At 35.8% G+C, this 18937-nt stretch overlaps 1 protein-coding gene across 5 annotated transcripts in view; it reads right to left on the bottom strand.

Moving 5' to 3' along the window:
* The window catches only part of EMCN (endomucin), a 103127-nt gene that overhangs the window by 48082 nt on the left and 36108 nt on the right, over positions 1 to 18937 (bottom strand). For 4 of the 5 annotated variants that reach the window (XM_047856778.1, XM_047856781.1, XM_047856777.1 and 1 more), the window contains exons 2-3: positions 16719 to 16838; positions 10592 to 10669 (exon numbers count right to left, since the gene is read on the bottom strand). In XM_047856778.1, the coding sequence (XP_047712734.1) occupies positions 10592 to 10669; positions 16719 to 16838 (198 nt within the window). The remainder of the gene's footprint in view (positions 1 to 10591; positions 10670 to 16718; positions 16839 to 18937) is intronic. The other variant, XM_047856780.1, reaches the window with a different exon arrangement.

Below are 18937 nucleotides of genomic sequence, written 5' to 3'. Positions count from 1 at the left end.
TCAATTGCCAATCAGCTTCCGTTCTATACCAGCAAGCATCTATAGTGTAATGCAAATTTTTAATGCAGTTGAGAGATTCATGCTGGAGAAATTGATAGTTTGCAAGAAGCCCTCATAGACATTGGGCAAATATGTTTTCACACAAAAAGGCTTCAGGAATTGGTATGCCAGCAAAATATAAATATAAATTCAAATATAGGCCATAGCATTAACACTGCATATGGTAAAGAAAGATTTGAAATGGGCAAAACTTCAGAGGAATCTTAAAGTATTAAATTGACAGATAAATATTTGAGAAAGTAAAGAGATAGCTTGTAGCAGAAATTGATGTTTGTGATAGCATGGAAGTACAAAAGATCACCCTGAATACAGGAACTCCACACTCGAGAATGAAGAAGGAATATGTGGGGTAAAGGAACTCCAAGAACATATTCTTGAAAAGCATTGGAACAGGATTTCCTCTTTAGAAATATTTGGTAAAGAATTCTTCTTCCGAGTTAAAAATAGAAAACCATGAAACAGCTATCCTGATGGCCTAAAGAATTCCCTAGCATAAGACAGACTCAAAAGTCTTGGACATGGTAAAGAGAATATATATTTAAGAAAGATGGGAGGCTGGCTGATTAGCAAAATACAAAGAAAAGAGGAGAATAATGGAATATCTGGGGATACAATGCCAAAGAGATTGCTTTGAGAATTGCCTATTATTGATGTGGAATATACATCACAAATGAGGGTAGAATGAGAGCCCATACTTAACACAGGAAAGGTTGTCAATTACACAGTGTCATGTAGGCCATGGAAGGAATCTTGAATGCTTTAAAGGTAACCAAAATGTTTTTAAACATACATGGTGGACCTAAAACCAATAGAAGGAAAGATGCAGAGACAAATGCTGCCACAGCCATAAATTTTGAAATTTTCCTAGTATACTGAGATGTTTCAAATTCTAGTCTCAAGAGAGAAGAAAATGGGTGACCTACATTTATTAAGATATGAGACTCTTAAAAACTGAGAACAAACTGAGGGTTGATGGGGGTGGGAGGGAGGGGAGGGTGGGTGATGGGTATTGAGGAGGGCACCTTTTGGGATGAGCACTGGGTGTTGTATGGAAACCAATTTGACAATAAACTTCATATACTGAAAAAAATAAATTAAAAAAAATAAATCTTTAAAAAAAATAAAAAATAATTAAAAATAAATTAAAAATAAAAAAAGATAGGAGAATCACAGTCGTGTATTAACATCTTGTTCGGAAAATTTTCCCAATTGCACTTGGAGTTCTCACATAGTAGATTCTGGACTCCTGCCAGAAAGTGATTGCCATCTCAGAAAAATGAAACTAATCTTAAGGCTGTTCTTTTAACCCATATGGCTTGCTGTCCTCTAGTTTTTCTGTCTGGTCATTTCCCCCAGATAACACTATGTATCTTCTTTGATCTACAGGTGCAAATTGTACTGTAAACCTAGGTGATATTATATGTATTCGGTTTGACAAACCTTATTTAGCTTGAGTAATACTAATTTTTTTTATTTTATTTTTTATTTTTTAAAATTTACATCCAAATTAGTTAGCATATAGTGCAACAATGATTTCAGGAGTAGATTCCTTAGTGCCCCTTACCCATTTACCCCATCCCCCCTCCCACAACCCCTCCAGTAACCCTCAGTTTGTTCTCCATATTTATGAGTCTCTTCTGTTTTGTCCTCCTCCCTATTTTTATGTTATTCTTGTTTCCCTTCCCTTATGTTCATCTGTTTTGTCTCTTAAAGTCCTCATATGAGTGAAGTCATATGATTTTTGTCTTTCTCTGACTGACTAATTTCACTTAGCATAATACCCTCCAGTTCCAGCCACGTAGTTGCAAATGGCAAGATTTCATTCTTTTTGATTGCCAAGTAATACTCCATTGTATGTGTGTGTATATATATATATACATATACATATATATATATATATATATATATACCACATCTTCTTTATCCATTCATCCATCGATGGACATTTGGGCTCTTTCCATACTTTGGTTATTGTTGATAGTGCTGCTATAAACTTGGGGGTGCATGTGTCCCTTTGAAACAGCACACCTGTGTCCCGTGGATAAATGCCTAGTAGTGCAATTGCTGGGTCATAGGGTAGTTCTATTTTTAGTTTTCTGAGGAACCTCCATACTGTTTTACAGAGTGGCTGCACCAGTTTGCATTCCCATTGAGTAATACTAATTTAAATTGTGATATCAAAATAGTATTGACTTTACTCTTAGGACTTGTTTTGAAATTCATGCCCTTTTAAGTCTTAAAACTTTGGTATAGGTAGGATGAATGAAAGACAAACTATAAGAATTTTACAACTGTATTTGACTTGGAATAAGAAGAGTCTGACACACTAGAAGTTTGAGAAAGTTGCATCGATGCTAGAAGCTTGAGAAAGTTGCATCAATACCATAGTGTAAGAGTCGGGAAGACACCTTCACTGCAACCATACCATTAAGTGAAAACCATTGCCTAGAAATGAGCAGAATGAATGTGAAGGATTTGGGCTATTTTATAATTACCTTGAAATATTAATGTGAGATTCGTTTTGTATATTTTGTGAGATTAACTTTTGGGAAGAAGGCAACAAATACGAGTATCAATTATATTAGGAATTTAGGGTGTGTTTACAACAGACCTACTTGAAAGAGAGAGTTTATGGAGTTAAATTGTGCAAGGCACGGGATTAAGCAGTGTTATTCCTTTGGAATTATATAATTTGAATTACAGTATTTTTTCTAATGCACATAGCAAAAGCTTCTTGTGTGGTCGCTTTGTCTTCAGAAACAGAATATAAGATAAGGGGCTTTTTGACAAAGTTAGAATTTATTAAAACATATGTTAAATATATTAGTACCGTGGTATGTTAATTTGGTTTTATGTTTAAGAAAAAAACATTTGTAGTCAAATTAACTGGAGCTGCCTAGATTGTAAAAAAGCCAAATGGATGTCTTTTTGATAGGATTACTAAGATTAAAAGAAATGTTACTGTGCATTGCAAAACCCTAGGAGGGTAGTCTTTTCTAAAGCAATTGCCCAAGGATCTCCATTTCCAGGGATGTGCTATGGATTAGCACTCCATAGAAATTCTGTAACTATGGCAACATGGGTAGTCTTGGATAAACTTAATCAAAGTAATGTCTTGATTCATTTACGTGACTTCTAGGGGTAATATGAAAGAGCCACTCATGTAAAGACTGTGAGAGGCCTAAATATTTATACCAATGGTCCTATGGAGATGCATCAAAGCAGTGTCAAAGACTGAAGAAAAGGTTTCTTAAGAGTTTGCTCAGATCTTCTGATACTTTCTTTGGAATGAAAAGGAATACCTCAGAATGTAAATAAATTTAGATGTCATGAGAAAAAAAAAAAAACGTGAAGGGGTGTAGGCCAAACACCTGAGCAATTCAAAGAGAACTCAGACTGTATCTCTTTCAGTGCTTCAGGATGGAACCAGGCTACAAGGGAATTCCAAAGATTCTGAAGAGAACAAAATGGTGATGGTAGAGGAATGTGTAGGCAAAGTAGGACTAGAGCTTTCAATGGGAGACAAGAGGAGGAGAGAATTTTATTTTTATGTGAATTTTGTGTTTCCTGTTCTGTGGGTAAGGGTATGTGTGAAGGGCCCCTTGAAAGTGCGCGTTTACCTGTACTTTCCCTCTTGCTAGTCCAACCGGGACCTGGGTACAACCCCAGGGAAAGTGGACCAGAGCGTACTACCGAGAGCTCTCTGACACTCAGGCCTTGGCTAAGAGAATGTTTAGACGTCTTCAGATCTATTCATTTTCTAACTCAGTTATCAAGTGAAGTTCATATGGGAATTTGGGGCTGACCCCAGGCCAGGTACAAAGTTTTACTTGTATTGACAGTGGCTCTTTGCTTACATACCCCAGAAATCACATGGGTTGCAGTGGTTTCGTGACCTCGGAGGGATCCAGTCATTTGGGATTCTTTTTGAGCCCCTGCTCTTCCTTAGAGACTTCATTAATAAGTAGATATTGACTTTCCACTTAAAAAAAGTCTATTTTAATAGTGTTTCCTGGAGCCAGACCAAATATTGGTAGAGGCGTCTCCTTCATTTCTCAGATCTATTGATTTTACACGTAAGTGAATAATTGGCAACAGTGTTTATGGGACTCTTAAAAGCTTTTGGGATATTTGAGCTGCCCTTTTGAAAACTATAGCCCACAACAATTACCAATGGGATGACTCCGTGTCAAATGGTGGGAGAAAAAGAGTTGCTTTGTTTGTTTTCTGGTTTTAGAATGCATATTATTATTATTATTTTTTTATTTTACTGTGAATGGCATTTAAATAACATAATAATGCCTTGTTTCAGTAATTTTTTTGACCGTACTGCTGAAGCCCTAAGGGCTCAGTGCGGAAGCCTCACAGACTCCCATTAGCAGTAAGAGAGAAAAATGGGTAGAAATCCCTCCTGCCCACATATACCACCACCACATTGCTTCAAACAAGCAGTTCAACTACTATTCAGTATATTGGCATTTTGGGCTTCCTCATAAAATTTTACATGGAAATATCTCTGCCAATGAAAAAAAATTCTTAATTAACAATTGTCTTACTTAATAATGAGGGTCGTAAAATGGTAACCTTGCCTATCCACACTAAAAGCAAGATGAGGAATTTCAGAGTAGGCAGGAATAACAAGATCCACCGTTATTGTGAAATTCAGGTGTTCATGAACCTACACTCTATGCAAGAACATGGCCTTTCACCTGGATGTATTTCCTTTTTTTTTTTTTTAACACAATTCTAACAATTTTGCTGTGTGTGTTTATATAGATGTGTGTGCATGTGTATATGTGTGTTTGCCACTTAAAGGAAATAAACATCCATAGCAGGCTGGCAATATCATCAAAAGGATAGTTTGAAAGCAGGGAAAGAACAAGAACATTTACCAAAACCTTAAGAGAAAAGTTAAAGTTATAGAATTTGGTGACTACTTTGTGCAGAGAGAAAAAAACAAAACAAAACAAAAAACCACATACACCTTACTAATACCTGAGGCACTTACTGTTTAAAAGCCAAGTATCATAACTGAGATTAAAATAATAATACCAATTCATTAAGAAATAATTGATTATGAATTTTGAATTAAATGGAAAGAAAAACTTGAAACTAAAGTATCAGGTTTCAAATTGCAAATTGTTACTATAATTTTGTGCTTCTTTTGTTAAGTCATTTAACATCTCGGAAACCCAGGTTTTCCATCTTCAAATAATAAAAATTAAATAATAATTTAAAAATAAACTAAAAAATGATAACACATTTCTTAAAAACAAGAGCCAAATGCACTACCTACTATAAAAATGGTACTTTGAAAACAAATTGCAAAGCATTTTCAAGTTATGCTTGTTATACTCTGCCTAATAGAGACAAGGATATCTATAATATACTTTAGGATAGTTTACATATGCTTTATTTTTAAAATTACATTAAATTAAAATTTAAAATTGAATGCTTAAGGGAAGCAATTTCTGATAGGTAGTGTACACACTGAAGAGGGGGACACCTGCCTGGCTCAGTCGGTAGAGCATGCAACTCTTGGTTTCAGGGTCATGAATTCAAGCCCCACGTTGGGTGTAGAGATTACTAAAAAATTTATTCTTTTAAAGAAAAAAAAAGAATTTGGGGAGCCCAAGTGGCTCAGTTGGTTAAGCGTCTGACTCTTGATTTTGACTCAGGTCATGATCTCAAGGTCATGAAATTGAGCCCTGGGCCAGGCTCCTTACTGGGTGTGGAGCCTGCTTAAGATTCTCTCTTTTTTATCCTCTGCCCCTCCACCACTCATGCATGCTCTCTCTCCCTCTTTCTCTCTCAAAAAAAAAACAAAAAACCCACAAAACACAAAAAACACTGAAGAGGAAAAATTCCTTTTAAATGTAATAGGAAGAAATTTATAAACATGTAGAAACTTAAGAATAAACTAAATAACCAATGGGCTAAGGAATAAATAACAAAGGATATTAGAAAATACTTTGAGATGAACAAACATGGAGATGCAACCTACCAAAATTTATGGGATGTAGTAAAAGTAGCACTGAGGTAATCTTATGGATGTAAACATCTATTTTATAAAGGAAGAAAGATATCATATTAATATTCCATTCTACCAACTTAAAAATTTGGTAAAAGAGGATTGAACTAACCCCAAAGCCAATAGAAGGAAAGAAATAATAAGGATTAGAGAGAAGAGAAATAAAATAGATAATAGGAAAGAAATAGAGAAAATAATAAAATAACAAGTTGGTTCTTTGGGAAGATTGACAGAATTGACAAAGCCTTAGACTGACAAAGAGAAAAGAGAGAGGACTCAAATGACTAAATCATGAATGAAAGTGAACATATTGCTATTATCCTTACAGAAATAAGAAGAGTTATAAGGCAATGCTATAAGCAATTGTATGCTAACAAATTATATAAGCTAAGTGAAATGGGAAAAATCTGATTTCCCAGGAAATAACCAACTATGACCAAAACTGAGTTAAGAAAAGAAAATCTGGGGGCGCCTGGGTGGCGCAGTCGGTTAAGCGTCCGACTTCAGCCAGGTCACGATCTCGCGGTCCGTGAGTTCGAGCCCCGCGTCGGCTCTGGGCTGATGGCTCAGAGCCTGGAGCCTGTTTCCGATTCTGTGTCTCCCTCTCTCTCTGCCCCTCCCCCGTTCATGCTCTGTCTCTCTCTGTCCCAAAAATAAATAAACGTTGAAAAAAAAAATAAATAAAAAAAAAGAAAAGAAAATCTGAATAAGCCTGTAATGAAAAAAGAGACTGAGTTAGTAATAAAAAAACTTTCACAAAGAAAAACCCAGGACTAGATGGCTTCACTGGTCAATTCTACCACATGTTTAAACAATAATTACCATCAATTCTTCATAAACTCTTCCAAAATTTAGTAGAGGAAGGAGCACTTCTTAATTCATCTTATGAGGCTAGTGTTAACTCGATGCCAAAATTATGCAGAGACATCACAAACTTTTCTTTCTTATGAATATAGACCCAAAAATTCTTTTTTTTTTTAGTTTATTTATTTTTGAGAGAGAGTAAGAGTGTGAGCTAGGGAGGGGCAGAGAGAGAGAGAGAGAGAGAGAGAGAGAGAGAGAGGATCCCAACCATGCTCCACACTGACAGTGCTCAAACCCATAAACAGTGAGATCATGATCTGAGCTGAAATCAAGAGTCAGATGCTTAACCCACAGAGCTACCCAGACACCCCATAGACACAGAAATTCTTAACAAAATGATAAAAACAAAATCCAGCAATATATAGAAAGGATTTTATGCCATGGTGAACTGGAATTTATCTAAGAAATGCAAGGTTGGTTCAACATGTAGAAATCAATGTCATATGGCATCTTAAGAAAATAAGAGATAAAAATCACACGATAATCTCAATATGCCAAGAAAAGGCATATGGCAAAATCAAACACCTTTGCACGATAAAAACATTCAACAAACTCGTACTAGAAGGGGCTTCCTCATCCTGATAAGGGGCATATATGAAAAATGCACTGTAACATCATACTTAATGGTGAAAGCATTCCCTATAATTAGGAGCAAAACGAGAACGTTTCCCCTCACTACTTCTATTCAGTGTTGTATTGGAGGTTCTAGCCAGGGCAAATTGATAAGAAAATAAAATAAAAAGCATCTAAAAATTAAAAAATAAAAAGCATCTAGATTGAAAAAGGAGAAGTAAAACTATATTTGTAAAATCTTGTGTATAGAAAATCCAAAGGAATATGCACAATTTAGGACCAAAAAATGGATTAAGCAAGATGGCAAGATACAATATCAGTATATGAAAATACATTGTGTTTCTACACAGTAGTAATGAACAATCCAAAAACAAAATTAAGCAAATGATTCCATTTACAATAGCATGAAAATGAATAAAATATTAAGAATAAATTTGACAAAAGAAATGCAAGGCTTCTATGTTGAAAAATACAAACATCATAAAAAAATTAAAGACAGCCTAAAATAAACAGAAAGTTGTCCTATATTTGTAGATTGTAAGATTTAAGATTGTGGGGCGTCTGGGTGGCGCAGTCGGTTAAGTGTCCGACTTCAGCCAGGTCACGATCTCGCGGTCCGTGAGTTCGAGCCCCGTGTCAGGCTCTGGCCTGATGGGCTCAGAGCCTGGAGCCTGTTTCCGATTCTGTGTCTCCCTCTCTCTCTGCCCCTCCCCCGTTCATGCTCTGTCTCTCTCTGTCCCAAAAATAAATAAACGTTGAAAAAAATTAAAAAAAAAAAGATTTAAGATTGTTAAAATGGCAATACTTCGCAACTTGATCTGAAGATTTGATGCCACCCCATCACAATCCCAGCTGACATTTTGTAGAAAGTCACTAGTTAATCCTCAGTTTCATATGAAAACTCGAGTGCATCAGAATAGTGAAAATAACGCTGAAAAAGAAGGAAAAAGTTGGAGGACTCACGTTTTCTGATTTCAAAACTTAATGCAAATGGGAATCAAAAGTGTATGATTCTGGCATAAAAACAGATACAGATTTGAGTCCAGAAAGAAACCTCATACATTTATGGCCAACTGATTTTCATTGAGAGTGCCAAGACAATTCAAATAGGGAAAGAATAGTCCTTTCAACAAAAGGTGTTAGGACAACTGGTTAATTGTGTGCAAAAGAATGAAGCTGGACACCTACCTCACACCATATATAAAATTAAAGACTTAAATGGAAAAGCTAACATTATAAAATTCTTAGAAGAGACGATTGGTATAAATCTTTGTGACCTTGAGTTGAGCAATGGTTTCTTAGATTTGACCTCACTGGTGGAAGGAAACCAGAATATGTCACCTTGAAATATGCCTCTTTGGCATAAAAATTATTTTAAACTGCAGCCAATTAAGAGGCAGCCAATGCAGAAAAAGCTTTTCTGCTAAGGGCAGGATACATATTTTCCTTTTACTGGAGACAGACTTTTATCAGCCCAGAAAAGGCACTAAGGGAATCTGCAAATAAACCTTACTGGGGTGTCTGGGTGGCTCAGTTGCTTAAGTGTCACTCTTGATTTTGGCTCAGGTCATGATCTCAGGGTGGAGAGATAGAGCCCTATGTTGCTGGCTGTTCTGGGCATGGTGCTTGCTCTTTCCCTTTCCTTCTCCACCCCCACACCTGCAAATTGAGCCTGCTTGCATGGTGTACACTTTCTCTCTCTCTCTCAAAAAAAAAAAAGTCTCAAAAAAAAAGTGCATCAATTTCCTTCTATATATTTACCCTCCCTTAGTTTTCCACCCTTGGAAGCCTAAACTACTTTCTTTGGTACAATCATTTAGCTACGAACTTGTTGTTCTTTGTTAAAGATGCTATATAAGCCAAAATTCTAAGCAACTGCTTTGAGTTACTCTTTGTTTTAGGCCTCTCATGTGATGTGTGCTGTCCACATTTATTTTTTATCTTGTTTTTTTATCTTGTTAATCTGTCTTCTTGTTAGAGAGTCCCAGCTGAAAACCTAAAATGGGTAGAGGTACAGATTTACCTTCCCTACATGACAGAAAAAAATATAGGTAAATTTTCCTTCCTTAAAATTAAAGATTATAGTGCTTCAAAAGTTACATCAAGAAAATGAAAAGACAACCTGCAGAGTAGGAGAAAATATTTGTAAACTATCTACCCAATAAGGCTCTAGTCTTTAAAATATATTAAAAAATGCTTACAACTCAACAATAAAAAATAACCCAATTTTTAAAAAATAAGGAAGAACTAAATAGACATTTTCCCAAAGAAGATATACAAATGGTTGGCAAGTAGATAAAAAGGTCACTAGTCATTAGTGAAATGTAAATCAAAACCACAATGACATGCACTAGAATAGCTATGATGAGAAAGACCGACAACGAGTATTGATTAGAAAGCGGAGAATTGGTGCCTTCATACATTTCTGGTGGTATTGTCATATTGTAGAGCTCCTCGGGAAATCAGTTCCTCAACAAGTTAAAACGTAGAGTTACCATGTGACTTGGTAATTCCACTTTAAGATACATACCCCCAAGAGAAATGAAAAGATATGGTCATAAAAACTTGTATAAGAATATTCATAGCAGCATTATTTATAATAGCCAAAAAGTAGAAGCAACTGAAATGTCCATTAACTAATAAATAAAATGTGGTATATCCATACCATAAAATATTATTCACTCACAAAAAAGAATGAACTACAGATAAATGCTATAGCATGGATGAACCTACAAACATTATGCTAAGTGAAAGTCAGACACGAAAGATCATATACAATACGACTCCATTTATATGAAATTTCTAAAATAGGCAAAGAGACAGACAGTAGTTTAGTGGTTGCTGGGGAGGGTGGGAGTAGGGGGAAGTGGGAAGTGATTGGTAAGAGATATAGGGTTTCTTTATGGGGTGATAAAAAATGTTCCAGAATTCGATACTGGTGATGGTTGCAGAATCTTGTGAATATCCTAAAAACCATTGAATTGTACACTTCAAAAGAGTGACTACTATGGTATATGAATTATACTAATGGAAGAAAAGTGATTGAAAATGATGACTACTTACCTTCATCTTTAATTGTTGTAGTTAATGAAGAAAGTGTGGGCAGCAAAGATGAATTTAAGGATTCCTTATTTGTTGTTCCTAGTTTGATAAGATAGATGACATTATTATTAATCACAATTTCATCTCACCTGCCAAGGAACAAATAAAAGTCAGTCAAATCTGGAGGTGAACTACAATCCCTCTGCAGAGTTACTGGGTCAGCCTTTGCCTATCTTTAATTTTCTACTTTCTATCTCCTTTTGTCTGAAATAAGGAATATAAGTACTGAAAGCTTGGGATGACCCAGTGAAAGCACACACACACACACACACACACACACACATTTTTTCTGTGATAGGCCCCTAAAGCAAATTTTCACTGCAGATAGTTACTTGGGTATCTTTAAATATATATATATTAAAAACAAATATTTTAAAATGATTTTGTTTTTCCTAAAGAGAAAAATAACCTAGTCAATAGAACTTTCACATCCCACCCAGAATTACATTTCATTTTGTTGATTTAGTCATGACATTGGAACTTCCCAAATTACATAAATCATAAAGGAGTTTGCAAACTATTGTAATTAATTTGTCCATTTATGAAATATTCATTGAGTTCCCAGTCAAATGGGTGCAAGACCCATTTCTAGATTCTTGAAGGCAGTAGTTAACTCTTAGTCATCTCTTTAATCTGAGTAGTATCAAGGTTAATTCCTGGCATATGGTAGGCAAGTAGTAAATGTTTCAGATAAGGTGCTACTCATACAGGACATGGGGACCAACAAAAAGACGAAGATCCTCTTTAAGTAGTGAATACGACTTAACAGTTTGACACCTATAACTGTCAACATTCCCTTCTTAAAACACGTTAGGATACCCTTTTGTGATTAGGACATAACGTTCCATTTTTACTATGCGGCATATATAAAATCCCAGAATGCGCACTGTTTTGGTGGGGGAGGGGAGGAAAAATTTGGCTCTGGACAGTTTAACACTTTAAAACCCATCCAGAAGAGAGTTGTCAAGGTTAAGCTGGCTGGAGCTGTATATCAGAAAATACTAAGGAATGACAAGGAAGTTAAGACCTTTGGAGGAACACTGTGGACACATGCCTCCAAGCAGGGGGTGAAGGATTTGTCCTCTGCCCCTCTGTCCTCACCACTTATTAGAGGTCATTGGTTATTATAGAAATGGAAAGTGGCTGTAACAGGTGGATTCTGTGAATTATAACATGGAGATTGGTGAAGCACTTAAGAGTTTCTCAAAGTCTTCTACACCCAATATGTGGTTATATTTTAAAAGAAGAAACCAACAAAGGAAACATTATTCCTCAAAGCTAGGTTTGGGATTTTGCATTGCCCACTCACACAATGCCATCTTAAAGTAAAGATGTAATGATATAAATGAAGTGTCCCTTCCAGCCAGGTGTGGCGCCTTGGTTTTCACTTCATCACTACCAGTCTTGGAATCTTGGTACCAAGAAGAGGCTGACTTGAATTTTTACAGTCACCTTGTTTCCTGTGTTTCACTGGTATATGTCTCATATATCACTTGAAAATTCAAGAATGGGGAAGATTACAGGAAATAATTAGGACACCTATAACAATAATCATGAATATAAACAGAAAAAGTATCAACTGTGCATAATTCTTGGGTTTCTGAGGACCTTGCCCCCCCCCTTTTTTAATAGCTATCCTGACTTCATGTTTGATAGAGGAAAGGTGTGTAACAAATCTGAGCTTTGGCCCACACATTCAGCCCAAATCTGTTTGGCTTCAGTTTCAGCCTTGGTCTTTGGAAAAGCAAGAGGTAAATGGCTATCCATTTCTGGTGTTCCTGAGCTTGTGTGTGAACATTGATCTTGTGATCATGCCTATGATCATTGTAACTAATCAATATAACTCTATCTATAGCAAAACAGAGCACAATTTATTTTAGCTTTATTGTTAATGTATGAATATTCACTTTCAAATATGGATAAGCAATCTACATATAACTTATAATAAAATTCTTCTTATGTGTTAAATATGTTGAAATTCTGAAGTATAAATGCATCATTATTGTAAAAATCATCAGGGTTTAAAGAAAATGTCTAATTTATAAGCATTTTATATCTTGTGAGTATAAACTAAAACCAAATGTCAGTTTGACCACCACAAAATTCCATGACAAGGAAACAACAAAAAAAATTTGTACAAAGATATCCCAGGTAAGTCATTTCCACTTCAAACTCAATAAGGACTGTAAAGACAATGGAGAACAGAAGGAAGATACGGAGAAAAACATGGTACCCAAACCTTTTTTTGCCCCCAATATTATAAGAAAGCTTAGAAGACTGTCTTTCATACAGTCTGTTCTCTCCGGTTTTATGGTAATCAAGTTCTAGAGAGGACGTCCATCATAAACGTCACCATAACTGGCACGCTATACGGAAGAGATGGCCAAAATTACCTGGCCCTTCTACTGACCTCAGTTGGAACTGAACATCTATTGAGTTATCAGAAATGTGAAACATTAATGCTGACAAATTAATTCAGCTAATTAAAGAATGTTTGACTCTTAAGTGCTTTAAAAATCAAGCTGAATAACAGTTACGTTTTAAGAATAAAATTTCAGGTTTATTTTTGTATCTTAGAAGTTGATTTTATGATGATGGCATTCAGTGCCTGCCAAATGTTGATTCCAACTCTGGCCACTTGGCCTTTGAGCAAAATGGGCAGTGCACTTGGTACATATCTAGGAAGAGATCGGGTCCCATCTTTCTAACTCGGGAAGCCTCTGAAAGCAAGCCCTCCTCCAAGCAAAGCTCCATTCGTCACCTCTGCCACTGTGGCCATGTCGTTGCAAGAGTGCCTTTCTCACTAGCACATATTCCACTTCTCTAATGGTAAAATTTCTGCCGTTGTCAAGGGAAAGAAAATTTACGTGCTTTAGATAGATATAAGCACTATTAAATCAGGTACCTTTTGACCTTTAAGCAAGAAAATCTGACTTGGGAGGCCTTAAAAGGAAAAAAAAAAAAAAAGCTTCTCTATGTTGCTTTTTTTTTTTTTTTTTTGGTAAATACTTTTATCGTGTCTAAAATGCCCATGGTTCCCATGAGGAAAGTAGACTAGAATCATTTTATCATAGATACACTTTTCCAATATTTTTATGGTTGTTGTGGAGGATGAAACAATGTATAAAACTCCCCCAGATTTAAACTCCTCCCAAGCCTGAAGTCAGGAAGCCACGGATACTGATACACTACTTAGAATATGAGAATTTGAAACAAGTTTTACATTATCTTTGTATTAATTACATTACCTTTAACAGCATGGGCAATATCCAGTGTGTGTGTGTGTGTGTGTGTGTGTGTGTGTGTGTATGTGTGTGTATACGTATATATATATGTGTGTGTGTATATATATATATATATATATCTCCATTCAAATATATATATTGGCACACAGCCCAACCAACCCATGTTTTTAATACAAAAGTGGTGATCAAATAAGCCAGACAAACAGGAGCTCCTTTATCTGTCTTCCTTGTCCATGTTCCCTCATTTTCCTATAAGCACAATGGACCATCCTCTGACCGATGTCTCCACTGGTCCCTACTACCATGCTGGACTTTCTGCTTCTTATACCAAATTAGAGAGTAGATTATAGACATCATGGCCTGCCTTTCTTTCTTTTTCTCTTCTGCGCCAGCACCTTCTCAGCTGATTTCTTGAGAGACTCCACGATGGACTTCATTCCTTCCCTTAATCTCTCTCCCACTGCCATATCCATGGTTACTAGATTTTAACCCTTATAACCCCTCTAAATAGACATTAGATTCAACTGAGGCATTAACATTATTAATTTGGTGGATTTGATAGTGATATTGTAGTTTTACAATAAAACATCCATATTTTTTGAGATGGACATTTAGTGTGTGAAGAAAAATGGCAAAAAGCCTGAATCTCCTTAAAAACACTAGATAATAGCAAAAAACAAATAAACAGGAAGAAAGAAAAAAAGGAAAAGGAAGGAAAGAAAGGAAGATAGAAGGGAACAAGGGAGGGAAGGAGGAGAAAGAAAAATATGAAGCAAATATGATAAAATCTTGATAATTATTGATTCTGGTAGATGGGCAAATGGGTATTAATTATAGTATTCTTCATTTGTGGTACATCTAGACATTTTTATAATAAAAATTAATAAAAAGAAAGGCTTCACTGGCCTATTACAATTTGTACAATTGAATATGAATAATTTAAAGGTCACGTGGGAGAACTTTTGAAGAACACAGATTAGAGTTTAATTTTTGTTAACTGAGTAATATACAGCAATCAAAGTGTCCAAAGAAGAGAAATAAAGAGAAAGATATGTACGTGTGTGTATGTGTGTGTGTATCTGATTTCAAGTGCTTTACCAAGTGAATTGCTTCAGACAAGGGGCTTCAGGGTCCCCTACAGGATCCTCCAGTGATGAAGTTATTAGGATAGCCTCCTAAGTATATGAGTAGGTATAGAGTTTCCCTTCCCAGCCTGAAAGGAAAGATGCATTTCTTGGGTCACAAATGACAATTCTGCCTGAATTCCTTCACTGAACCCTTCACCTCTGACCTTTCATGGCCTTTTAACATAGTCGTTGTGTTATTTGGACATTGTTAACCACCACAGGTCACTGAGGAATGGGCTAGGAATCCTCTCACTGGGAAGGCGTGAGTTCCAAGGAGTTCATGTAAAAATTGTAAAACTTCAACCTTTTGAGTCCGCATGCAATGTCAGCACCTACCTTCTCTTTATTGGTACTTTTTAGGGGATGTTATTGATAACAAAAATAACACGCTTTTACCGCATTGGTGCAATTTTATGTCAAGAACTCAGCTGACAACTCACAGAAAGAGTGACAGAAAAAGACAGAGAGAAGCAGCAAATACTTACACTTTGTCAAAGTTCTAGAATGCCTCTGCTTAAGCCTCGAGAACATAGGACTGAAACAATTTTTAAAAATAAAATAAAAAATCTATTGTGCAGGAGTTGGCTGCAGGCTTCACGAACCCTAGTTTTTTTGACTGTGTCATTTGGAGTTTCCCTTGGTTGGCAATAAAGGTTGTGCCACATTCTGGGGATAAAATCCACTGTGCTTTCCTCTTTGTGCAGTGCTTTCTCCTGGTTTGGTAGAGACGTTCTAGAAGAATTGGTTTGGTTTCATCTTAGAATTGCACATTTCAGAAATAGTGGACTATATTCATCATTCATCTTTTTCTTTGAGGATCACCATCCCTTTTAAGTCCAGTGAACTAGCCCTCGTGTTCTCTACATGTACTTGAATTTGGTCTTGGAATGAAAAATGAAGAGTAAGTAGAGAAGTGAGAAAAAGACGCGAGAAAGAAATTCATTCATCTCCTCATTAGGGTGTGTGATTCAGATCTTCCTCTGACCTTAGCATTCTAACTGGAATTTCTGCCCATAAATGATAAATGATAAATGATAAATGACACCTGCTGCCCAGGTGTCATTCAGTCCATTAACAATAATGATGACATGGATCGCATGGGTGGCTCAGTTGGTTAAACAGCAGACTCTTGATTTCGACTCAGGTCATGATCTCACAGTTCGTGGGTTTGAGTACCAGGTCAGGCTCCGTGCTGCAAGTGTGGAGCCTGGAATTCTCTCTCTCTCCCTGCGCCTCACTCCCAAAATAAATAAATAAACTTAAAAAAAATAGTGGTAGCACTACTATCGAACCTTACAAATTAAATCTATCGTCAGCCCTATGCAACTAACAGATCAATCTGTTATTAATACAGTTTTACCTTGTTAACTGTGCTGCTTAAGTGGACAACTGGAATGTTTAGAAACATATTTTTATGACTAAGGAAATGGTAATTTTTTTATTTTCTAAAAATAAACTTTGTGTATGCAACATTCACAATAGGATTATTTTCAAACAGGAAATGATCCAAAAGAATATCATCAAAGAAGCCCACTGCCATCTCAGGGCTTTGTATGCAACCCAAAATAACACGTAAGTTTCAAAAGAGTGAAGCAGCACAGACCTTCATAATAATAGATACAGCACATCAAATTATTTTTCTGTGATCAGATTATGTAGATGCTACTAATTTTATTTGTTACAGTTAGAATAAATTTCACTAATTGCTAATCCTACCTTTAGGAGACGCTCCCGATGTTGATTCCAAAACATGATTTGGTATTATGCTTGATGTTGATACAGATATTTCTGTTGCATGAGTTGATGGTAATACACCAGTGATTGTGTTGTTAACACCTGAAAAAAATAGCTTATGTTAAAGCAGCTGCATTGAAGTTTACAATTTATTTTGCCAAATAACACTAGTATATTTAAGCAAAGTAAACTGTATGTATACAGCTGCTAACCCAGTAAGCAGGGCATGGATTTGAAATTAATTTTCTAATTGTAATGAATTCAGCCTTCAGTTCAATATTCATTCACTAACTCTGCCTGCCTCTCACCAACGACGTGAATTTTCAAGAGAGCCGGCAGGAGCAGTCTATAGCTCTGAAACAAAATGATTCCTGAAACTCTTAGGAGGAATAAATGTATAAATTGAAATTTGACAATTTTTTTATTTAAAACATTTTTTTAACGTTTATTTATTTTTGAGAGAGAGACAGAGCATGAGCAGGGGAGGGGCAGAGAGAAAGGGAGACACAGAATCCGAAGAAGGCTCCGGGATCTGAGCTGTCAGCACAGAGCCCGATGTGGGGCTTGAACCCATGAACTGTGAGATCGTGACCTAAGCCAAAGTCGGCTGTTTAACTGACTGAGCCACCCAGATACCACTAAATCTGACAATATTTTTAAGCCCACTTCACTAACGTTGTGAGATGAACTAATTAAATGGATTTTCTCTGGGCAGTGGATGTTTTACTAAATATTTTCATAGAACACTGGAATTATTAAGTAGTAAAATGTCCATATTCATACATCTCTTCTTGATATAAAGCATTCCCTCCACTCTCTTTTTCTATAAACATTCCAAAGGAACAAAATATATTTCATTTTTAATTTTTAAAAAATTTTTAAAGAAAGACCATACATTTTATTATTTATTTTTATTTATTAAATGATTTAGTTCTCTAAGTTGCAACAATCAAAGGCACAAAGATGAAGATGATAATTATTAGGTATATTACATATTTAGTTTTAATAATTCCTTTTTGGCAATAGAAGTCAATATTTAATAGTAAGTTGTAAATTTTCATTGAAATATTATTTATTCGAAGTGAAGTATATAGAACTTAATTCTCAGTGATTTATGGAAATATTTGTTTTACACAATATTACTGAATTTGTTAGCATTTATAGAATCCTTTTAATCTTGCATTTGTTGGTCTTGTCTGTATACAGTCACTGTCGTGTTAAAGATCAGAAAATAGCAAACAAAAATGTATAAAGGTCTTGGACAAAGTATTCACGTCCATGGAAGGCATTGTTTCTGTGCTGTTACTTCATCTGTATAGAGTATATATAGTATAGCATGTTAGTTAAGAGTATGGACTTCGAGTGACAAAGACAAGTTTCAATGCCAGTCAAACTGGGTATGTCATTGCAGTAAATACATTGACTTCTCAAATTTAAATTTCATCCAAGATTTTCCTCTTTGAATCTGGGAAAAACCAATAATCTTGCACAGTTGTGAGCAATATTTCAGGTGTCATGAGATAGAATACACTTCCTGTTTCATTTTATAGACTTGAGGTGCTTGGAAGTGTTAGCACTCGGCACTGACTTTGTTTATAGGCAGTACACAGAAATTGCTTGATGTATTCAACACATACAGATTTGTTCAGCACATTCAGGAATGACAGAACTGCCTTTTCACAGGCTTTACAGAAGTCAAGTCAAAAGCTTTTTTCACCTCTGGGTGCACTTCACACCCTCGGTCTCAACCCCTTCCCCCAGTAGGGAGAAGGAACATACCATGCGTGAGGTTATCTTTTCTCTGTCAGTCATTTTGTTCCATCTTTCTTTTCATCCCAGAATCTTTGATGTAACACTCATTTCTAAGTTGAAACTGAAGTTGAAGAAAGTTATTCAAAGAAGCACATTCCACTTCGACTGGAAAATTCACCTGTAAATAACTTAAATGATCCCTACCTGTCAACTCGCTAAATAGTAGCAATCTCAATTTCTGAGTATAATCAACATCCCTGGAGACTTTTTTCCTATTTCTTTCCTCCCTCCCTCCGTTCCCCCTTTCCTTCTTCCCTTTATTTTTTGCTTCTATAAACAGTTACTGCATAACTAATATGGAAAGCATGATAAGATCTAATAAAAGACTCTATGTTGTACCACATGGTATCACCCATGAGTAGCTCTCAGTCTGTTAAGGAACATAATGC

The sequence above is a fragment of the Prionailurus viverrinus genome, chromosome B1, assembly GCF_022837055.1.
Source record: "Prionailurus viverrinus isolate Anna chromosome B1, UM_Priviv_1.0, whole genome shotgun sequence".
In the NCBI taxonomy this organism is placed as follows: Eukaryota; Metazoa; Chordata; class Mammalia; order Carnivora; family Felidae; genus Prionailurus; species Prionailurus viverrinus.
The sequence above is the reverse complement of the archived record's forward strand: the minus strand, read 5'-3'. Positions and strand labels throughout refer to the sequence as shown.